The 24,729-nt window shown below is 40.7% G+C and overlaps 1 protein-coding gene across 1 annotated transcript; it reads left to right on the forward strand.

Moving 5' to 3' along the window:
• The first annotated feature begins 1,312 nt into the window (after positions 1 to 1,312).
• On the forward strand, positions 1,313 to 24,421 carry EREG (epiregulin). The gene is made up of 5 exons (XM_025435836.3): positions 1,313 to 1,466; positions 14,882 to 14,968; positions 17,855 to 17,978; positions 18,562 to 18,711; positions 21,024 to 24,421. The coding sequence occupies exons 1-5, from the start codon at positions 1,436 to 1,438 to the stop codon at positions 21,103 to 21,105; spliced, it is 474 nt and encodes a 157-aa protein (XP_025291621.1). The 5' UTR covers positions 1,313 to 1,435; the 3' UTR covers positions 21,106 to 24,421.
• The last annotated feature ends 308 nt before the right edge of the window (positions 24,422 to 24,729 follow it).

Here is a 24,729-nt window from a genome sequence, read left to right on the forward strand (position 1 = left end):
TGTGCTGGGTACTGTGGTAAGCACTTTCATTATCTTCCTATGAGGTACTATTATTATCCTTATTTTACATATGAGGAAACTGAGGGAGATGAAAGAAGACGTCAAGGGATTTACTTGCAGACAGTCTAAATGCAAAACCCATGATCTTCCCCACTGAGGGAAGGGTAAAGTATGTTTCCAACATGAGAGTTGTAGACATTACCAGGCACCCCTTGGGAGGAGGAACAAAAAGGGCAAGATTGAAAAAGAAAAAAAAAAGAATAAGAAGAAAACAATAAAAAGGTAGAAAGGAAAGGAACCACCATCATCCAGCAGAGGCCACTTTCCATTCGAATATGTTTTCATTACTTCTAAACTGGCTCACTTCTTGCACCCTACGGGGGAATAATGCAAGACGAAGCAAAGACGATTCATGTATTCACACGGATCTGAACATTAAGGCTCACAAACAAGAAAAAAAGGAAAGAAAAGAAACCAATACAAAGTCCTTTCATCCTGCGTAAAGTACTAGATCTAGGATTCTGTGAGCCTGAGGGGCAGAGACAACAGGAGCCGTGAAAGGTCCGAGTGAAGGGGGATCCCTGCGGGCTCAGGGAATCCGGGCCCTTCCCGCCTAACAGGAAAACCGGGAGGATTCGAGAAGCTGCAGTGAAAGGCAGCCGGGACCCCAGCAGCGCAGGAGGGAGCCGGGGGCAGCGAGGGCAAAGGGCTTCCAGCGCCGGCGGGGCCCAGCGCCTGCCGTGGATGGGGGCGGGCGTGGGGCGGCCTGGTTGGGCCCGCGCCGAGGCGGACTTTGTCGGAGGAGCCACGGGCGTCCCGGGAAGGTCCCGGAGCGGGTGCGCGAGGCCGAGCGCAGGATCCGGGGCGCAAGGTCGGGCGCGGCAGGCGGGCGGGCGGCAAACGGCGGGGAGCCCGCGGCGCAGAGCAGCCCCGATGGGGCCGCGGGGCGGGGGGCGCAGGGGCTCCCGGCCCAGGCCCCCGCGAGCACCTCCTGGGACGCCGCCCGGGCCGCCCCGCTTCGGGTTGGGCCCGTCGCCCGCAGCGGCTGCACCACCCCCTGCAGCGCAGGTGCCCCCGGCGGGAGAACCGATGCACCTGGTCCGCGCCCCCCCCCCCCCCCCCACCCGGATCCGAGACGGGATGGAGAAGTCCGGGAGCGCTCCGCGGCTCGCCAGGAGGCCGCTTTCCGTCCCCGAGCGCTCCGGGCGTTCCAAGGGAGGATGACCCTCGGGCGGCCCCGCCACGCCCCGGCCCGTTGTGAAACTCGGGGCTCCCCGCACCTCGCCCCGCCAGCGAGTCCCCAGGCCCCTCCCCGGCGCTATAAAGGCCGCCGCGCCCCGCCGCGCAGCCCAGTCGCAGGCGGACCGGGTGTCCAGGGCCGGGGCGTCGCCTGGTCCCCGCCTCCCGCCGCGCTCCCCGCAGCCCCGCGAGGAGGATGGAGCCGCGCCGCCTGCTGCTGTGCCTGGGTAAGGGCCCGCGCGGCCTGGGGCGGGGGGTGCAGCCGGGCGGGGCGCATCCGTCGCACCCGAGTCCTTCGCTGCCGTAGGTGTCCGGCACGGGTCCACGCAGCTCCGAACAGGCGAAATGAAAAGGTGAAAGCCTTGGCTTCTTTCTTTGGAGGCTGCCAGGTCTGGGAGTCCAAAGACCAGGGCAGCACCGCCGGCATCCCAAGCTCTGTCCTGTCCTGTAGGGCTGGGCTCGGGGCTGGAGACTAGACCTTTTGGGAAGAAATGCTTTTCCTCCCAAATGCCTCGACCGCGGTGTCCTCCATCCAGCGCAGTTAGTTTCCGGGGCGCACTCGGGGCAGCTTTGCGGGAGCTCCGGGAGGCGCCGAAGCAAACGCACCTGCGCACCTGCCCTGCGCCTGGAGGCCTCGCGTTTCCCCCCCGAAAGCCCTCCTGCTGCACCCGGTAGTCTGGAACTTTTTTTTTTTTTTGATTTTTATTTATTTATGATAGAGAGAGGCAGAGACACAGGCAGAGGGAGAAGCAGGCTCCACGCACCGGGAGCCCGACGTGGGATCCGATCCCGGGTCTCCAGGATCGCGCCCTGGGCCGAAGGCAGGCGCCAAACCGCTGCGCCACCCAGGGATCCCTAGTCTGGAACTTTTAATGCCCGTCTTTGTCTTTCTGTTTTGAGATGATTCAGCTCTCGCGGACTGGGGGAAAGACAAAAATCCTTGGTGAGCTTTCTGGTTTGAGAGAAAGATCGTTTCTAATTGCTCACGTTTCAAGAGGAGTTCGCAGGTGTATAGGAAAATTTTAACAAGGAAGTAAGAGTTGCCAGTCTCACATTCCTTCTGGGGTTGCAATGGGGCAAATTCCCCTAACAAATTAACTCGACCTATGCAGGATGTGACAGTTAAATTATTATTTCGACACGCCTTATCTCAGGGCTTGGAGACCTAATGACATGCATACTATGCATAGTTGGAACTTACTCGTACAAGTTTAGGGACAGTAGTAGATACTGGATCTGTGGCTTCCGCCAACACTGTGCTAGGCATGACTTGCTAGAACATTCTCAGTAAATAAAGTGGCTTTGCTATCTTTGTTTTGAAGGCTCTGTGAAAAGAACACAATTGGAAAAGCGAGTCTTCCTAGAGTTAGGAATTAACCTAGAGGTCAGAATGGCTCCGTGCTTTTTTTCCCCCCAATTGTCCGGTTCCACCTGAACAATGACAGTGTCTGTTCTGGGCCACTCATTGAATATTCTAATTAGAGACAGCAAAGAGCCTATGAATAACCTGGTTACTTCCCACCTGGTTACTGCCCACTTAGAGAGTGTGTTGTGTGTGTTTTTGTTGTCATGAAAGTGTTTAACTCCTCTATTGCGTAGCTTAATTACAGTTCACCTATTTCATCAGCCACCAAGCCCATTTCCAAATGAGCTAGGTCAGTTTCTGTTTTCCCAGTTTGTTTAGATATTTCCCGCGACTAGAAAAGTTCCTGTTTGAAGTTCTCTTTCATATCTCTGTACTCTAATCAGGGATGCAAGTCCAATAGTTTTATTCCAGAGCACATGTAAAAATGACAAGGCCACCCGGCATTTCTGAAATTGCCTCCCCATGCCAAATAAAAGGTTACCTAGAACTACTTTTCCCAAATGTCCGGCTTTACAAAGAAGGTATTTATTTCAGATTTCGGCAAATATTTTGTTACCTTTTGTGTGTGTGTGTGTGTGTGTGTGTGTGGAATTTATGTTTATTTATAACTGGAAAAAATGTTTTGGTTTCATCTTCCGTTCCAATACCTGCAGATTTAAATTGCTACACATTTATAAGATCGATTGCTTACTTTTAAATTTCATAAATATTCGATATTGATGTTCTTGCCTTACATAATGGGAAAGTACGACTTAAGTTCCCATAGAAAACCAAGGCTAAACTGAGAAGGTTCACACCTGGATTTGCTGGCACTTTTAGCTTGCTGAATATTAAGTAAAGCGGTTGAGATTCCCCAAACTAGGTAACACATTTATAAGTAATTTACAGCTTTAGAACTGAAATAGCATTTCTAATATAATGATTGGTCCAGAACAAAGAGGAGAGATTTTTGTCTTGAGTACTGCAATAAAGGTTTAGAGAGGATCTCTATCTAAAATCCAACATTTTCATTGATACCCAAATGGGCTTTTGAGCATGTTCCCGAATGCCATCTCCAAGGCAATTTAGTCCTACTTCGACATTGTAATTGTACAATGACAGAAAACTGAGCAGAATAAACATTCTTTCCTGAGAATATGAGAAGCACAGGTCTCAATGAGACATTGGCTCACCCCTGATCTTTTCTGTTGACCTTAGAGTTTATGGACTGCCTGAGTATTGGCACCACCTACCTGCCTTCATCCATCATATCTCACCATGTGAACAGTTTGGGTAATTAGGATGTGTGGTTCGGCACCAGGGCCCAAATCCAGGAGTTGGGAAAGAAGTAAACAGTTACCAAATGCCTACTGTGAGCTAACCCTGTTGTGTGTTAAGTGCTTTATATATATCATCTCATTTATTCCTTAAAATCAATATATGAGGTAGATATGATTAACCCTTGTGATGAAGAGACTAAACCTAAGTGAAGTCAAATATCTCACAAGGTCTTAGAGACAGTAAATGGCATGGTCGTTCTGGAACAATGTATGAGGAGCCAGAGGGTCTCAGGATTATCAGAAGCATAATAAAAGTCACAGATTCTAATAAAGAAGTTTCAGGGTAGTCTGGGGGCTGTCCCAAGGCTCTGAACCTGTTGTGGGGACAAGCATATGTACAAAAATCGTATCTTTATGGTATCACTCAAAATCAGGCACAGAAAGCGTGTGACTGTTTCCTTAAGCTGTGCTAAAATATGTTGGATTTTTACTGAACCTTCAGTCAGCATTTTTCAGCAACACAATTCCCAGGAAATGAATCTTATTTCCAAGTAGTCATTACATCATTTGACTGAGGCCTTATTTCTGAATTTGCCTAGATGTATATTAAGTAAATCAATCAAGAAGTGTACCTATGTCCTTTTTATTCCCTGTATCTTTTTATACTATTGTGAATTTAATATAGTATCAATAAGGGATACTAAGGGACTAAGTTAGAATCTACAGCACATTTCTTTTCTTTTTAAGTTTTATTTTTTTATTTTAGAGAGAGAGAGAGCATAATGGGGAGGGGCAGAGGAGAGGAAGAGAGGATCCCAAGCAGACTCACTGCTGAGCCCAGAGCCCATGCAGACTGGATCCTATGACCCTGAGATCACGACCCGAGGCAAAACTAAGGTGCCCAACCGACTGTGCTACCCAGGTGCCCCTGTTAGCATATGTCTGTTAGCAGTAAGAAAATAAATATACTTCCTTGGGGAAAAAAAGCATAATATTCACACAATCGCTTTGGTAAACTTGAATTTGAATGCCTTCTGTCTATTTTTGCCCAAGAATCTTAGATTTCCTGGTTAATGGTGAGTTAAGAGATGCAAATGGCATGTAAGAAATCCTCTTCAAAGAGACTAAGTTAAGGTGTGGTTTCCCCATCCATTGGGCTTTACTCCGAATATAGGACTATGCAAATAGTCTAAGTAATATGGCTGCTATTGGGAACATTCCTTTGGAAGACAACGGGAAGACTCACCAGAGCTTTAATAGGAGAGATCCTTAGGGAGGAGCACCCTGACAGCCATTAGTATGGCAATTCTGGAACCTTTGAAAAAGTGAAATAAATTAAAAAAAAAAAAAGAAAAAGAAAAAGTGAAATAATGCAACAGACTCAGTCTCCTCTGGCAATGCAGTTTATGCAAAACTGGTGTTTAGTTACAGGGCAAGTAAAGATTTGGTGACATTCTAGGTTAAAGTCATGATTTCTTAACTAGGATACTCTTTATAATAGTATTTTTTAAAAAGATTTATTCATTCACGTCAGAAAGAGAGAGAGAGGAGTGTGGGGAGTGAGGGTGGGGGGAGGAGAGGAGGGCAGGGGCAGAGGCAGAGGGAGAGAGAGAGAATCCCAAGTGGACTCCATGCTGAGCATGGAGCAGGTCACAGGACATGATCCCAGGATCCCAAGACTACCACCCCAGCCAGAACCAAGAGCCAGACCCTTAACCAACGGAGCCACCTAAGCACTCCTCTAATAGTATTTATAATACACAAGATGATCTGACAACTCCTGAAAAAAATGTTAACCCTTAATTTCTTAGGTCAAAAATCCTGAATTTTAAATTTAAGTCATGAAAGTGAGTTAAAATACAAAGTTTCCTAAAAATATTCTCAGGATAAGAGAGAAAAAGCCCCCCTCTCATATTTATATATAACCATGTTTATAAATGTCAAACTGTATAGTTTTGAACCAAGAGACATGGTGAATAGAACACACATTCCACACCCCTGCTCCTTTATTTCATACTTTTAGGAAGAGTTTAGTTTGAGTTTGAGTTTTCTTTTTTTTTTTAAGATTTTTTTTAAATTTTTATTTATTTATGATAGTCACACACACACAGAGAGCAAGAGAGGCAGAGACACAGGCAGAGGGAGAAGCAGGCTCCATGCACCGGGAGCCCAGTGTAGGATTCGATCCCGGGTCTCCAGGATCGCGCCCCGGGCCAAAGGCAGACGCCAAACCGCTGCGCCACCCAGGGATCCCTTGAGTTTTCTTATCTGTAAAATGAAGATCATAGCTGCGTTGTTAGGTTATTGTAGATAGATGTGGTAAATATGATGCTATTATAAAATAATAAAAAGCACTTTAAAAATGAGAGCTATCATCATCAAGTGCTTTCTTAGAAAAAGCTTCATTAGATCCTTACTATAGCCCTTTAAGCTAGGAAATGTATTATCATTCCCATTTTTCAAATGAGAGAACAGACATAAAAAGAAGCAAGTAACCCAGGGTGTAAGGTTCCCTCGTTAGGTATGCCATGATCTCTACTGTACCCGAGCTCACATGTCACTTTTCGTGAAAGCTCTACTCATCCTTTAAGACTGGAGAGAAGTATCAAGGCTTCTCAGTTACTTGCCTCCTCCCTTGTCCTACCTCTCCACAGTCAGCCTGCAGCAGGCCTCTGCCTCCTTTGCGAAGTTTCATCCTTGGTCCTGCCTTCGTCATGCCAGCCTGTGTGGGTCCGCCCTATGTCTCCTTGCTGCTCCCATGCTCCTCTTTGATCATCCATATTGTGATAGACTTAAGCCCTCTACATGTTTGCTGGATGGATGATTAGAATGTTACCTTTTTTCAGAGTCCTCACCGCTATAGACTTCAAGGCTGTTTTTTGAAAATGTGCTTGAGAAGCAAGATATTTTGAGACTATGCGATAGTTTTTGAAAATTCAATTCTGTTTGATAAATTTTAAGATTTTTTTCTTATTTCCATCACTTAATATAATCCAGATTCACTGATGGTATACCTAATAAAATTTAAGGATATCTGTACTGTGTGTGTGTGTGTGTGCGTGTGTTGAAGAGGAAGAGAAATTTCACAAGCAGTGATATGACTGGATGATGGATAGTCAGTAAGACAAAGACAAGTATTGGCTTAGAAATGGAAGGATCCTTAGAGTAATCTAATTGAAATTCCATTCCCCCCCTCACGCCACCCCCCTGCCCCAGCCTACCCCACTCCTTAGGTCAATGTTTTCAGAGATAAGGAAACTCAGCAGCAGGGGTTTCAAAGTATTACCTGAGCTAGAAGTGGACTCCACGCCTCAGGGGTCTAGAGCAGGTTTTTTTCAGCCTTGGCTCTATTTACATTATGGTCTAGGGAATTCTTTGCTGTGGGCATTCCTCTGCAGGGTGTTTAGCAGCAATTCGGTCCCTGCCCGTTAGGTGTCAGTAGCGCTTACCCAGCTGTGACGAAAAGGTCTCCAGACATGGCCAAAAGTCCCTGGTTGACAGTACCCCAGGTTGAGAAGCACTAGCTTAATGTATTTTCCATTGCTATCACAAATTGCCACTCATAATGCACAGTTTGAATAAGTGCTCAAGTTGCCAAGAAAAACAAAATTGATATTAATGGTAAGATGGATGCAAATACAAAATCAATGCTAGTGTTTTAAAAAAATCAAGTTAGCAGTGTTTATTACTGATTTTAGTGCCAGTTGCCCTGAATAAAGCCGAATCTTATTTATGATAGAGTCGCTCATACTTCTTACAATCACTGTGTCACTAACCACCCCCACACCTCCTTTTAAAAGTCGGTGTTCTCTTGGATCCCACAACACTGAGCTTCCTTTTTTCTCCCGTTTCTTTGACCATTTCTATCCATTCCTCATCACTTCTTTCCCCAAGCGCTAGTATTTTCCATTCCATACTATTTCCTTTGGAACATATGAATGGCTCCTATGCCTTTAAAGATCATATTTTCATATCTGACTTTCAAATAGATTCCACAAATTCATTTATTCTTTTTTTTAAGATTTTATTTGTTTATTCATGAGACACACACACACACACACAGAGAGAGAGAGAGAGAGAGAGAGAGAGAGGCAGAGACACAGGCAGAGGGAGAAGCAGGCTCCATGCAGGGAGCCCAACCTGGGACTTAATCCAGGGTCTCCAGGATCACGCCCTGGGCTGAAGGCGGCGCTGAAGTGCTGAGCCACCTGGGCTGCCCTCATTTATTCTCTTATTCAAGAACTGTATTCCCAAATGCCCCCTAAATATAAAAAGATAATATATGAACTATAAACTCAAATTCCTTTACTTGTTGTGTTTTCCCTTCCTGTTCACTATTTCCAAATGCCACCACAAAACCACTGTTCTGCATATGTCTTCCACTCTTTTCATGGCACCACCGTCCCTAGTATTTTCAGAAACCTTGGCATCACCTATGAATTGCGTCCTTTTCTCTCCACCCATAAGACTCTAGCCTATTAACTCTGTTGAGGACAGAAACTATGTCTTTTGCATTAATTTTCCTTTTAGCATTTTGTTCAATCTCTTGCATATAGAAAAATCTCAATATTTATTGAACAGATATAACTTGAGACATGTGGTTACTAGAAGTAAATCTAGGCTAAGCTACTCCCCTTCTTCCTCCTTTATGCAGTAAAACTAAGCCCTTTCTACCCTCTTATCATACTACAGATGCAGATGTGCTGCTCACAAAGTTCAAGTTTCCCATGTTAACCAAAAGATGTATGTTCACAAAATAAAATTTCTTAGCGCTTCCAAAGTGCTAGTTGCTTACACAGGTTCTGTGAATGAAAAGTAATTAACTTTGAGGCTTTTAAAATTACCTTTTATATACCCATTTCTTTGATGATCACTTATTCAAAACCATTTTTTATTTTTTTGCAAATTCATTTTTGGCAGTAGGCTTCTATAAAGGATGGATGATATGATAGTCAATATGCTTCTACAAATACCATTAAGTTTTCAAAACTTCAGGCCACAATATGGTCATAATGAAACGAAGGCAAATGGCAAACATTCTAGACTGTTGCTCCTTTAGGAGATTTTTGTGTTGACATAGTAATGCAATAATTTAAATTTCTGATTTGAATCAATAGGGATAGGTGTAAGAAGCAAGATGGAACAGGATGAAGGTACAGAGTGTTGTATAAAGACTCCCTCATGTAACATCTTGAAGAAAAAAATATTTTCAAAAGAACATTTGAAATAATACTCTTGAGATGAAACTTTGGCTTTTAGGGAATACAAGTCCCATATTTAGAGCTCTTTGTCACAAATTCCAAACACTCAGATTTATATAAATTGTACCCTTTGCACAAGAGTTGATATGCATTCTTCTGCATTATGAGAACACTTTCGGGGATCCCTGGGTGGCTCAGCGGTTTAGCGCCTGCCTTTGGCCCAGGGTGTGATCCTGGAGTCCCGGGATGGGGTCCTGCATTGGGCTCCCTGCAGGGAGCTTCTCCCTCTGCCTATGTCTCTGCCTCTCTCTCTTGTCTCTCATGAATAAATAAATAAAATCTTAAAAAAGAGAGAGAGAACACTTTCATTATGAATAAGATATGCATCCTTAAATCCATTTTTAAGGTAAATTAAACTGCACTCTCACTTTTTAACTAACTGATTCTTGATTGGATGGCTTTAAGAACAGTCTTGTACGATGAATAAAATATGTGAGCACATTGAAGTATGGATTTAGGAATTACTACTAGAATTGAAGAGTATTATTTAATGCCTATGAATTAAAAAGCATGGCCTATTAAATCTTCTCTTGCCATTTGACAAGGAAGATCCTATGGCTACTTTTAAAACTTCAAAATTAAAAGAAATACTTATTTGTAACATAACAACTTCTGGTTCCATTTTGTTTTATTTGAAATAGTTATAGTTGGTTTTTACATCTATTTTTTAATGAAGCTTACTTATAAGGTTAATGCTGGAAAACTGTGGGAAGAGGATAATGGCTAGAAAAAGACAAGGTTAATATCCTCTTTCTCTGTAGTTCTCTGAAAAGTAGGCTGTTATTAAGAAACAGTAACAGGAGTTCTTTTCAGGATCTGATGTGCCAAGGTGAAGCCAGACCTTTTCTAATAGTGGATTTTAATTTTAAATAGGAAGGCATCTGGAAATGTTGAAGACATTTGACTCCTTGCAAGTGTACAGGTCCTAACAAGCCTCCTGTGTTACAGACAAATCCTAAAATTATAGACTGCCATGGAAGAAGGTAGAAAACTAACAGTCCATGAGCAGGGGAGGCATGTTACCACACCAAAAGCGTGAACAAAGTGGATTTTTCTACCTGTTTGGGCTGGGCAAATATTATGATTCATTATAAGTTTCCTGTTCTGGTCTAAATATTCTAAAAGTTTAAGTCAGGAAAATAGGGTGCATTCCTTTCATTCTGTAACTGATCTCATTTTCTCTGGGCTCATTTTTATCTGCCTCATCGTCACTCAGAAGAGTCGTTTTATCCCTGAGAAGTGCCAATGGACTTTGCAGAATCGGCTTTGTCAGCTAATCCCAGCCTCCTTCTAGTGAGCACCTCCATGTAATCGTAAGGAAGCGAGGTCAAAAGAAACTGTGAAATAAGGACATTTCCTACATCTGGCATTTCTCCTGACTGTTGGGCAAGCACTTCTTAGCGCCTCAGGGCCCACGGCATTTAGAGCTACCCCCCTCGGATGATGATCCTCAACCTCTCCCACGCACAGTGGCCCAATATTGTGTAAGGATGTAGGCTTGGTCCTGACTCACAGAGTAGAGGTTGATTTGTATCCTGTGAGTCATCTGTACCACTTCCTGTTGGCACGTTGGAGATTTCATTGAAACACAATCTCTGAAAGGTGAAGAAGGCAGAGAGATGTAGAAGTGTGCTTCAAATTCCTCAAACGCATTTGGAAATTTGACAGGAATAATGGCCTCTAGAGGAATTTTGACTTTTATTGCATTATTGAAACAGAGTTTCAACAGCCAATTTTGAGTTTATAGATCATTCCCCCCATACCACCTTGCACACAATTCCTCTATACTTTAGTTATTCATGTGGAGCTTGCCGCCAGGCCTGTTTTCTGACACATGGACACTATCCAAAATCCTTAATATCATAGTGAATAATGTTTTTAGCAGGGACCTGTGGTTGAGGATCAAAATCTCAGATATAATATTTGCAATTAAATCATAGGCCATTATTGTTCAAATAACACTGAAGTCATGAAAAAAACCTGTAAGATTAAGGAAATATATGTGTATGCCTTTACCATATATTCCTTCCTGTATGATTTTAAAATAGTGAGTAGGGATTCTTAAGGGTGATGAGGTGGTGGGTATCAGAATTTTCCATGGGTTGACTCTGAATATTTTGATAGCTCCATCTACTGTTTTACTTGAGTTTGCAAGGGCCTGGGGCAGAGATGAAGTTGATGGAAGTTTGAGAATCACTCTTAAAGCAATAGAGCTGTGCAGAGGGATGCAAGATTTAAAACTGATTTTGCTATTCTATTGGTCATGTACATTCACAATGGAACTGCAGCTTTTCATTTCAGGAAAATATTTAAAATTATTTACAGTTTCATCCGTAAAAGACCCGGATGTTGAATTCATGCAGCCAGTCTCATAGAAACCATCCCCAAGCCATGGACGATGTCCAAGGGAGCGTCACAGGTTAGGAGAGCCCAGTTTTTGTGGAGGCACACCCTGCACTGAACATTCTTTAATTCACAAAGAAATATTTCATCTGTGGCTTGACCAGGTGGAACCAGTGGGAAAGCTAACAAACACTAAAAACCTTAAAAAAAAAAAAAAAAAAAAAAAAAGATGAAGAAGCAACAGCCCAAAACAATTAGCTGAATTCTGTCATAATTGCAGGTTGCCATTGTCAGCAAATCCAAACAGGAAAGGCTAGTATCTGATTTCCACAAGAGATAGAGAAATGAGCTTCACAGGTGTGTTTGCACCGTGGCCTGGGCTGGCAGGAGAATTTCTAATGTTTTCGCCAAATCCTTCTTCAGTTGGAGAAGCGTGAAGGCATAGGAATGTCAGGATGTTAAAACATACATCTAGAGCCCCAGCTGGTGTTAGGCGGATGGTGTAAGTCAAAGGGTTTAAGTCTTCGATCGAGAAAGTGCAAGGCCGAATTATATTGAGAAGTAGAACAAAATTGGCTTGGATGAGAATCTAGCCTACTCTCCATAAAAAGCTTCATAGACAAAGTCATCTTTCTCTATCTCTGTTCATATGACAATGAAATACAAACTTTAACCTTTTTTCTTTTTGTCATTTAAGAAAGATGATTATTTTTTTCCCTTTAAGACCGATGGAAGCAGTATATGTTATAGGAGAAATATGGGGTGGGGAGGAGATCTAAACTTTTCCAAGTCATACTGTCAAATCAATGAAAGATTATGAGACTTGCTGTCCAAAGATAGATTCCTGACTCTTATTTTCTGGGGTCAATACATACTTGGTCTTGGACAAGACAATTTAATTGCACTGAGGTTGGGGTTAACAACTAGTTCACAGGACTGTTCTAAGGGTCAAGTTTGAAACATTATGAAATTATGAGCTATGATGCTGATGTATAATTTAGTTTTTAGCACCTCAGTAATATGCAATATGCTTAACATATACACATCCCTTCTGATTGAGAAAAAATAAAACAAAATCCTTTATTTTGTGGATTCAGTCACACTAAAATACCCAATTACAAAGAGATTTGTAATCTTGTTACCGACCAGTAGAGGGAACTACCCGCATACACTGCTAAAATTAGAGGCCCAATCAGATCGTGAGTCTTATGGAACATTTGTGGGAGTCTCTGGTATGTTAAGCATTTTGAAAAAATATCATTTCCATTTAATTCAACACCCAAACTCTGTAAGGTAGAGGAAACTGAGATCCAGAGAAGGTAATTAATTTTTCCAAAATCACATAATGCAAGCTTTCTCCCAGGATTGCCTTTCCATCATACTCTGCTGTCTTCCTATGGGATTAGATTACCCTGCTTCAATTATATTTACCCTGGTTTGTTTGTATAATGGCCATTATACTCCAGTATTATCACCCATGTCCAAGTTCTATAATGTGGCCCATTAACAACATTGCTACTCACTCCTGCGAAAGTTAGTTTAACTCTTTCTAAGTCTCAGTTTTCTCTCACGTCTGGTGCGTTAACAGTCACTGACTGGATTAAATGAGATAATATAGATAAAAAGGATAAGAACCACACCTGTATATAGTCAATGTTCACAAAATTTTTTTTTCTTCTTTTTTTAAAGCTTTTATTTACTTATTCATGAGAGACACAGAGAGGCAGAGACACAGGCAGAGGGAGAAGCAGGCTCCCTGGGGAGCCCGATGTGGGACTCGATCCCAGGACCCCGGGGTCATGACCTGAGCCAAAGGCAGACACTCAACCACTGAGCCACCCAGGCGCCCAGAAATTAATATTCTATTTTGACATCAAGATCAATAGTTATTAATGGTTTAATACATTTTCCCCTTCAGATAGAATTCTAATTTTATGAAAATTTTCAAGGAGATAAGAAAAAGATGACAACCAACTGAAGAATTCGGGTATTATAGCAGAGATAATGACGAAAGTACCATTAGATAAGCATGTTCACGAAATGTTAACTGCTGCCAACTACCGCAACTAATGCTCCCACCACTGTTAGTATTTATATAACAGTTACTCATACTGACCAGAAAGAGGGGTGAAGTGCAAGTGCCCAGCCCCGAAACAGAAGCAGTCAGGAAACATCCATGCAATTAGAAGGATTCTTCTTACGCTTTCAGGCAATTCAGAAATTCCTTGAGTCATTCTGGAGCCTGTTTTCCAATATTTATCTTTCAAGTGGTGAACACATGATAAAACACCTCATTCAAGCTTTTACTGGGTTGACAGAAACTGGGTCCTGGGGCTTAGGGGCTCATGTAGCATGGACCTTCTTCCCATCTTAGATCTGTTCTGACTTAGATTACATTTTGTCCATTAAAATCTACTTTTGTGTGTAATACAATGCAAAGAGTAACCTTGGCATTTAGATTAATAAGGAACACATTTAAGGTTGAGTCTCGTTTAGTTGTCACTGTAAATGGAACCTGAGTTTTACTGAAGCCCCCTTTTTTTTTTTTTTGGATTTTATTTATTTATTCATGAGAGACACAGAGAGAAAGAGACAGAGACATAGGCAGAGGAGAAGCAGGCTCCCTGTGGGGAGCCTGATGTGGGACTTGATTTGGGACTCCAGGATCACGCTCTGAGCCAAGGACAGAGGCTCAATCACTGAGCCACCCAGGCATCCCTACTGAGCCCTTCCCTTGGAGCATTGCTCTGAATACATCATGGGGCAAAATAGTGAAAATTCTACAAGTTCAATTGCTAAGCTTAGCAATAGCAAACTTCAAAATCAGATCTTTGCCATTTAGAGCAGGTCAAATCTGTAACTAGGAATATTATGCCAAGGTTTTCACCCTTGGACAGGGAGGTGGGGGAGGACATTTATTTTCAATTATGTGACTGTTTCCTTTTTTTATTTTTTAAAAGATTTAATTAGTTAATTAATTATTTTATATATATATATATTTATATATATATATGTTTTTATTGAAGTTTGATTTGCCAAGATATAGTATAATACCCAGTGCTCATCCAGTCAAGTGCCCTTCACCCAGACATCCTATCCCCCTGCCAGGCTCCCCTTCCACTACTCCTTGTTCATTCCCCAAAGTTAGGAGTCTCTCATGTTTTGTCTCCCTTTCTAATTTTTCCCACTCATTTTCCCTCCTTTCCCCTATAATCCCTTTCACTATTTCTTATATTCCCCGTATGAGACAATTATGTGCCTGTTTTCACAAATTAGTTTATTTTATTGTTTTGATGGATTGAATTCTTGAAATAATTGAAACAACCCTATAGTACTGTGGTTACATGGAAATCTGATCAAATTTTTTTTTCCTTGAGGCACTGTTTATATATTTGGTTTTCCCCCATAAATAGGTTTCCATCTTCTCCACGCGGTTCTCAGCACCACTGTGATTCCTTCCTGCATGCCGGGAGAATCCGAAGATAATTGCACGGCATTAGGTAAGCCGCTTTGCCAGCCTTGCACCAGAGGATCACAGGTTCTTTTTTGTTTTTTTATGTTTTTATTGGAGTTCAATTTGCCGACATATAGCATAACACCCAGTGCTCATCCCGTCAAGTGTCCCCCTCAGTGCCCGTCGCGCAGTCACCCCCACCCCCCACCCACCTCCCTTTCCACTGTCCCTTGTTCGTTTCCCAGAGTTAGGAGTCTCTCGTGTTCTGTCTCCATCTCTGATTTTTCCCACTCATTTTCTCTCCTTTCCCTTTCACTAATTTTTATATTCCCCAAATGAATGAGACCATATAATGTTTGTCCTTCTCCGATTGACTCATTTCACTCAGCATAATACCCTCCAGTTCCATCCACGTTGAAGCACATGGTGGGTATTTGTCGTTTCTAATGGCTGAGGAATATTCCAGTGTATACATAGACCACATCTTCTTAATCCATTCATCTTTCGATGGACACCGAGGCTCCTTCCACAGTTTGGCTATTGTGGACACTGCTGCTAGAGACATCGGGGTGCAGGTGTCCCGGCGTTTCTTGGCCTCACAGGTTCTTAATGGAAATGTACCCAAAGACGAATATGTGACAGTGTAGAGAAAAGAGGGGGATAGCCGCTGTGTTAGAATCATTTTTTTTACACCCTTATGAACTAGTGATCTGGAAAAATAATATAAAAGAACAACTGGTGGGAGAGGGACTGGGCAACTAGTTATATAGAAAGACTGGATATTAAAGATATAGGAAACAATGAAAATCAGATTCTTATTTCTCTTGGTTTTGCTGGGAAACCATTGTTAGAGATTGGATCCCAGGCAAAACAGGAAATTGAAACTTTGTACAAAGTAGATAATCAATATACTTTGTTGCTATTTTTTGGTGAAGGGAACAAATGATGTCCTTTCTGGTTACAATATTTGTTCAGAAAGCCTTTATGGAGCACTTAATACATATCAAAAACCGCACTTAGGCATAGGAATACAAAGAGAAGTTATGTGCAGCCTGTTTCTCTGGGGACCCCGGAAGGACTCCGGATGTGCTTCAAGAGAGATCAGTGTCAGTATTGAGTCAAGAGTTATCCCAAGGAGCCAGGGTATTTCCCACAACGATTTCACCATCTCTTCCTCTTTTGTTATGCCTCCACTATGTACTTGGTTTCTAAAAAATTTTTATTTAAATTCCAGTTAGTTAACATACGATGTAATATTAGTTTCAAGTGTACAAAATAGTGACTCAACACCTCCATACAACACCAAGTGCTCATCACAAGTGCCTTCCTATCCCCATCCTCTATCTCACCCATCCTCACACCCACCTCCCCTCTGGTGACCATCGGCTTGTTCTCTGTAGTTGTGAGTCTGTCTTGGTTTGTCTCTTTCTCTCTCTCTCTCTCTCTATTTTTTTTCCCTTTGCTCATTGGTTTTGTTTCTTAAATTCTGTATATGAGCAAAATCATATGGTATTTGTCCTCTTCTGGCTTATTTCATTTAGCATAATACTCTCTAGCCCCATCCATGTCATTGCAAATGGCAAGATTTCACTTTTTTATGTCTGAATAATATTCCATCATATATAGATACCACTTTTTAATCCATTCATTGGTTGGTGGATACTTGGTCTGTTTCCAGAGTTTGCCTATTGTAGATAATGCTGCTATAAACATCGGGGTGTGGGACGCCTGGGGGGCTTAGTGGTTGAGTGGCTGTCTTTGGCTTGGGCATGACCCTGGGGTCTGGGATCGAGTCCTGCATCGGGCTCCCTGCGTGGAGCCTGCTTCTCCCTCTGCCTGTGTCTCTGCCTCTGTCTCTGAGTGTCTCATGAATAAATAAAATCTTAAAAAAAATCAGGGTATGTGTACCCCTCTGAATGGTATTTTTTTTTTTTTAATTTTTTTTCTGAATGGTATTTTTGTTCTCTTGTCCTCCTTCATCATTGGGCTCTCTAGAAGGTTTTTGTTTGTTTTTTGGAGCAGGAGTATTACAATCAAGATGCTACTGTTCGATTATTTCATAAGCATCCTTCACATTCTAGTAATTAAATCATCCTAAAGTGAATTTTACATATAGGTTGCAACACTATTTCTAATGAGGCTTCTATTTTCATTGTTGTATTGTCTAACCCAGGCACCTGTCAATATTTGTCTAGTTCAGTTCTCATGGTTACAGATGTTGGGGAGGCTTTAATTGGTTTCTTTGACGGTAGCCTCAAAAATTTGGGACCGCCCACCAAAACATGCATTCCTGGCTTAAAACCCATTATAGAATTATGCTCTCTGGGGACGCCTGGGTGTCTCAGAGGTTGAGAGTCTGCCTTTGGCTCGAGGCATGATCCTTGTGTGGGGATCCAGTCCTTCATCGGGCTCCCTGCAGGGAGCCTGCTTCTCCCTCTGTCTGTGCTTCTTCATCTCTCTGTGTGTCTCTCATGAATAAGTAAATAAAATCTAAAAAAAAAAAAATGCTCTCTGGAATTAATTAATGGATTCAGTTTGCAATTGATTTTGGAATAATGAAACTGCAGAATTATTTTGAGATTTGAAAAAACATCAGGCAAATTTGGGGTAACTGAGTAACTAAGGATAATAATTTTTGAGTGTCTTAAACTTGTCTTTTCTATCCTTCAAGGTTCTCTTTTGTGACCTAGGTCCCTAGGTCTTATTTTGTTTGTTTAGTCTGTTGGATATTTTCCTTAGGGGTCAAATGTTTGTTTAGTGGTGTAGAGAATGTCATAACTAGAGGGACTTCCTAGTCCTAAAAATTCTCCTCAACTGATTGGCACCTGACCTGCTTTGCTGGGGTAGCTCAGCATTTATTATGTGAAAAGGTTTAAGATTAATGCCTTCAAGAAAGCTGCAGAATATATCCAACTTTCCATTCCCTTCACAGTTCAGATAGAAGACAACCCACGTGTGGCTCAAGTGTCAATAATAAAGTGTGGCTCTGACATGAATGGCTACTGTTTGCATGGACAATGCATCTACCTGGTGGACATGAGTCAAACGTACTGCAGGTAATTTGGCAAAAACCAACAAAAACCAGTGTTTTTTAAAAATTTATATTCTCTAATATTTTTTGAAGTTGACCTATGGGCAGTTTATACATACTATTAGCATGCAGTTATATGCACTATTATTAAGTGAGTTTTTTAAAGTTAGGGAACAAACGGTAGCTCTCAAATCATACAGATACTTCAGGGGTGCAGACGGGGAAGGGCTCTGATTGTTCCTTCATATTGTCAAAATGGCAGCTCCACTAGATCTCTACATCAACCCCTGTTTTATGAATTCATTGCACTGCTTTAGACAAAAGGCAGCTCAAACCTACAAAACTTACAAAGCACCATTGTAGACTGCTGGCCACCGTGCAGCTGAGCTAGCCTGTCCCTTTACCACCGCGGTTTAGCTGAGAGCTACGTGGAGCTCTTTACCAAAGCTGGCCCTGCACTTAGGTCAGTCTTTGAAATCCTCTTTACAACTTTTGGCAAACCTGGTTGATTTCTTGCATTACAGTGTGAGATTAGTTCTTAGAAAAACCAATTCATAATAGTAATTTCTTTTTTGAATAACTGATCTTTTTCTCATATTTTCCTTTAGGTGTGAAGTGGGTTACACTGGTGTCCGATGCGAGCACTTCTATTTAACTGTCCAACAGCCCTTGAGCAAAGAATATGTGGCTTTGACTGTGATTCTCATTATCTTGTTTCTTATCATAGTCGCCGGTTCCCTATACTACTTCTGCAGATGGTAAGCCAGTGTTTTTTATACTTTGCATCTATAAATTATTTTCATGCAATACAGACTTACAAACTGGGTAAAACTATGGACAAAGTATTATTTTAAGGGATAAGATGGACTCTGCACTGACTATATTTACAAAGAAGTTTCAGCAGCAGAATGTGTGGATTAGACTCTACTGTTAGCTCTGCTATTTCTTATCTTTATAACCTTATACCAGTCCAGCTTGGAGTATCAGTTCCTTCCTCTGTTGTATACAGATAGAGATCCTCCCCTGCATTAGTGACAGGATCGATATTGAGTGTTATAATACATGTTAAAGAAACCATAAAGCATGATGTCTATGCTATACTCAACCAATTGTATTTAATTTATGAGGTCAAATTTTGTATTTCATAAAAGATGTGCTTTGTAAATTAATAACCCTAGAGTTTAGGATCTTAAAATTTAAGGCAGACTAGTAGAAGTTTCCAGACAGTTGTTAAGAACATACTTTAAAAAAATCATCAGATCAGTCCCCCAGAACATTCACACTCCAACCTGATGTACAATGCTACACTGATATAGGCTGATAACTGAGAAAGAAAGACAACGAGCGTTGATATTGCTGACAGTATATCAGACTGGCAGTGTTTAAGGGTTAGGACTAGGGTATGGAAAAATGTAAATTTGTTAATAACAGCTGCTTTGAAATGTCTCCATGAAACCCGTCTCATTTTGTAACTGATACAGATTTTTCAGTACAGTTTTTTGTTTTATTTTTTAGAAAGAGAGCATAAGTGTGCCTGTGGGGTGGGGCACAGGGAAGGAGAGAGAGAAAAACCTGAGGTGGGACTTGATCTCGCAACCTTACAACCCTGAGATCATGACCTGAGCCAAAATCAAGACTCGAATGCTTGATCAACTAAGCCACCCAGGTGCCTGTTCAGTGTAGATTTGAGTGGATTTCATTTTATTTGTTTGCTGAAAGTAATACACTTCTACTTTTGAAGGTCTGAGAGTGTGCTACTTTTGTAAGATTAAATTTATTTTGCCTGTGTTTGATTCTAAGCATTCATCAAATTATAGTGCCTCCCTGATGAATTATGATGACAAAACTGAATACTATTAAAACTGAAATACCCCTAAAAAGTCTTTGGCTATAATCCTTTCCTTTATAAGGATGGGGGAAATGAGACTCAAGGAGGTAAATCAACATGCCCCAGCTCAGAGAGTTGGCAAGTGGCAGAACTGTGTCTAAACAAAAGCTTTCAAATTGTGTTCCTCCACTAAGCATAAGCATGCACTTTCCTCAGGGCTGCGTGCTTCATCTCCAGAATGGGTAAAAAATGAACACAAAATATTAGGAGGATTGCTTGAACAAATGAATGAATGAAGATTCAGAATGGTGACAAATTTATGAATCCTAGCTGGAAAAAGTTGGCCAGCTCATGTGACCCATTCGTACTTCACTGTCATCATATGTAAAATGAGGATGATACCGGTAAATATGAGAATAGAAGGAATAATGCATATATAGCCCTTGGGGCACTGTCAGCCACCTAAACTCAGCAGCTATTCTAATTGCTATTGGTGATAACATTATATCAGTGTGATGGGTAGAATGTAATGATGTGTGATATGCAAATACTGGGGCTTCGGGTTTTTTTCTTTGAGAGAGAGAGAGAGAGAGAGGGGCAGGGAAGGGCAGAGTGTTAGACTCCATGTCCAGCGTTCAAGCCTGATGCAGGGCTCAGTCTCACGACCCTGAGATCATGACCAGAGACGAAATCAAGAGTCAGAAGCTTAACTGACTGAGCCACCCAGGCGCCCCACAAATGGTGTGTTTTTAGTAGGAAATAAAGAAGAATAGAAGAAAGAAAGAAAGAAAGAAAGAAAGAAAGAAAGAAAGAAAGAAAGAATGAAAGAAAGAGAGAGAGAGAGAGAGAGGGAGGGAGGGAGGGAGAGATTGAGAGAGAGAAGGGAAGGGAAGGAAATGGAAAGAGAAGAGAGAGAGAGAGAGAACAAAAGACCCAGGCTTAAATTTGGTCACATGCTCTCCTGGGATTGTATAATTTTCATGACATGTTAGTGTCTGAGAAATCCTTTATCTATCTTTCACTATTCCCTGCACTCCTGCAAATTGTTTGACCACAGAACACTACCCCTTTCTCCCTCCTTTTTTTTTCTCTTGTCCAACCTAAACTTGTTGACCTTCGTCACTTTGGAAACACTATGCTGATGTACCTTTTGAGTCCATTTATTGGTTTATTTTGTTAGCATCCTTTGTTCTTACTACTATTAACTAGAGAGCTAACAGTTTCATTTCTGAATATTTCTAGGTACAGAAATCGAAAAAGTAAAGAACCAAAGCAGGAATACAAAAGGGTGACGTCAGGGGATCCAGCATTGCCACAAGTCTGAATGGTGCCATCAAGCTACAGACAGGGATGCACAGCATGCCTGGTTATGTTAATATTCCTATTTTATTAATAATATTTATGTTGGATCATGTGTTAAGTCAACAATGGTGCATTTTTAATATAGACAAGTTTTTTTTATTTTTTGTTTTATTTTTGACAGAATATTTGCTAATGTATAATGTATATAAAACAAATAATATAGAAAAAAGTTGATATTTTTGTAAGAAATAATTTCCTGGACTAAACGCTTTCACTCCAAAGCTCAGTTGCCAGGTATGCAATGCCTAAGAGTGAGTGACATCCAGTTTGTCGCTCAGGAAGTGTCACAAATGACGGATTTTTGTTAAGCTTAAATATATGGTTAAATCAACTCAACAAGTAGATTTTCCTACCCCTCAAGCGATAATTGGATTCACCGTATCGTACTTCGATGTATGACTTGGCACCATTATGTTCTGTATTAAAACACTAATGCGGTGGGAATTGGGAGAAGCTACATGCGGGGAACACATTAATCCAGGGAGGGCTGTGTCCCTCCACCCCCATCCTCCGCTGTGACTCCAGGTTTACTGTCTACTGTCCTGTACGCCGAGAGGGCAGTTCCTTATTCCAACTCATGGCTCCTGTGGGTACTGGTCACCGATCTGCAGATTCTCCTTGCATTAAATGAGTTGACAACTTCATTCTATACCACCTTTTATGTAAATAGTAGGTATTATATAGCTTCGTGATGTTTCTTTTCTTCTTTTCTTTTCTTTTTTCTTTTCTTTTCTTTTCAGATGTTTCTTTTCTTTTCAGATTTTTTCTTTTCTTTTCTTTCTTTTCTTTTCTTTTCTTTTCTTCTTTTCTTTTCTTTTCTTTTCTTTTCTTTTTTAGGAGACAATAAAAAAGATATCCACACTTGGAGCCAAAATTTGGGCTTCTTTTTATGAGTATTTATTTTCATAGGGACTTTGATTAAGAATCCTAAGATTATATAGTAGTCCAAAATTTGATGGACTGGTCACCATTTTAAAGCATAAGACAGTAATTCTATATATTGTCCAAAGATGGAAATACAGTTATTTCATCTTCTTTGCAAGAGAGTTTTATTTTTATTTTTTTATTTTTTATTTTTTAAGATTTTTTATTTATTTATTCATGAGAGACACAGAGAGAGAGAGAGGGAGGCAGAGACACAGGAAGAGGGAGAAGCAGGCTCCCTGTATGGAGCCTGATGTGGGACTTGATCCTGGGTCTCCAGGATCACACCCTGGGCTGAAGGCGGTGCTAAACTGCTAAGCCACCAGGGTTGCCCTGTAAGAGAGTTTTAGTGTAAAACAATGCAGTAAGTAGCTCCTTCTACAATTTAAAAATATATTTGTAAAATGATATCTTGAAGGAGGAAGTGGAATAATATTTTCCCAAATGAACAAATTCATTTGAAAAGTAAAATTTAGAGACTTAACCATGCCTTCTTTTGGAGACTGAGATGAATCTAGGGCCCGGTTTTCTGTCTTTTGTTTATTTTGGGGGGAAGAGACAAACGTTTCTCTTGTGTTTGAGCCCATGGTCTCAGTGAGTTCCTAAGGGTACTTGGGGCAACCACAGAAGGAGCTGCAGCTCTCAGCATCTCCTGGTCTCAGGGGAGACTGCCTCATTGAATACTAGACCTTTGAGTAGAGTCTCTCAGGATCACACACCTTGCTGGGGAGGGACTATTCTTTTTTCATCTTTTTTTTCTGGCAGGTGCTAGGGCAACAACGAGAAAGTCAACAATGACTGACTTCTGAAGTGCCAGGTGCCAGGACTTGCCTTCATATGTATCCCTTCATTTGTCCTCTGGTGTTTCATGTGACTATTTTCCAAAATGCTGGATCTGGTCCCTTACTATAGGGGAAAAACACACGTGTGTGTGTGTGTGTGTGTGTGTAATATATACATACATAAAAATATACAAATGTATAAAATATACAAATTCATATGCAAATACACACCTGTACATAAGCTCAATCATAGAATTAGTCATTTGTTGCTCTTTCAAAAATATGTAAAACTTAAAAACAAGAAACAGAGAAACAAAATAAAAATTCAGGAAGATCTAAAAGCACATTTCTGTCTCACATTTAATATAGCTAAAGTCAAATGTGCTGTGTAAGAATACATTTTAAGTCCCTCACATTGTTATTGACACCTACTAGATGTAAATGAAGTCTGCCTATTTTAAGTGATCTTGACTGTGTCAAAGAAAATCAGTTTACTGAGAAATCAACAGCAATTCACTTATATTTATAAAAAGGGAGTTATATTGGTTTATCTTAAACATCCTATTTCATATTATATAACTGATTGTATGTAGTTTGCAATGTTTTTAATCTTAAGGGTGCTTAAAAAACTAGCCCCTGTAAAAGCAAAATCTTTATAGATGTATATTAAAATTTTTTTAAAAATATGACCTAGATTGCGTTCTATGGATGAAAATAAGTCAGAAATAATTGTTTTAATGAGGATAATGCTGAGCAAACATAGCAGATGGTAGCCATCAGCTCAGATTTCCTACAAACAATAGAAAGATTTGGATTAATATTTAGTCTATCTTCCTTATTTTACAGATTCTCACTATATATATTTGTAGCAGAGCCTATATATCCAACATACTGAGAACACTGCTTTCAGGCATCAAATCAATATTTATGCTGGAAACAGATGCACTAGTTTCTACTTTCTGTTGAATTCAGTAATCTTGTTTTGAAAAGCTCATCTGTGATCCACATTGTCATTTTTACTCCAATAACCACTCTGTAGACTTTGAAGGGAAAAAGATGTGTTTACTCACTGCCCAATATTTTCTGGGTTTTTTTCCTACTCTTATTCATATGGGAGAAGGGGAGTAACAACTTGCAAAGCACTGTACATTTTTAATGTTTTAGCAAAAAATAATTTTATCTAAAACATGTCTGTTATTCAAACTGGATAATGCTAAATGTAAGATAGTGCATTTTTATCTTTGCTGTTTTTGCACTTTGTAATTGCACTTTTTAAGTTTGAAGAGCCTTTTTGGTATACAGTTTATATTGAAGATGCTATGGAACATAAACTTGTAATGCATGCAGTTTAACTTATTTGAGAATGGATTTTATCAGAGTACTGAATTGTATCAATTTGTTTGTGTTCAGTATCAGCTTTGATAATTGTGTACCTTAAGATATTGAAGGAGAATATAGATACTTCACAAGATGTTGTTAATGTTTATTTATTTTTGTTGGCAACTAGAAAAAAACATGACTGAGAAAGAAAAATACATTAAATATCATGCATAAAAGAGTTTCACTGATAAATGTAGTCTCTCTCTTTTTTTCTTTTTATTCCCTAATAAATTAACTTAAAAGCAGTGACAGAACTACAACATATTTAGATATAAAGCCTTACGGAGGCATGCCTGGGTAGCTCAGCGGTTGAGTGTCTGGTTTTGGCTCAGGGCATGATCCTGGAGTCCCGGGATTGAATCCTGATTCAGGCTCCCTGCATGGAACCTACTTCTCCTTCTGCCTGTGTCTCTGCTTTCTCCCTCTCTCTGTGTCTCTCATGAATAAATAAACAAAAAAAATCTTAAAAAAAAGACTTAGGGAGATAGGTTTTCTACTTC

Source organism: Canis lupus, chromosome 13 (assembly GCF_003254725.2).
Source record: "Canis lupus dingo isolate Sandy chromosome 13, ASM325472v2, whole genome shotgun sequence".
Taxonomy (NCBI): domain Eukaryota; kingdom Metazoa; phylum Chordata; class Mammalia; order Carnivora; family Canidae; genus Canis; species Canis lupus.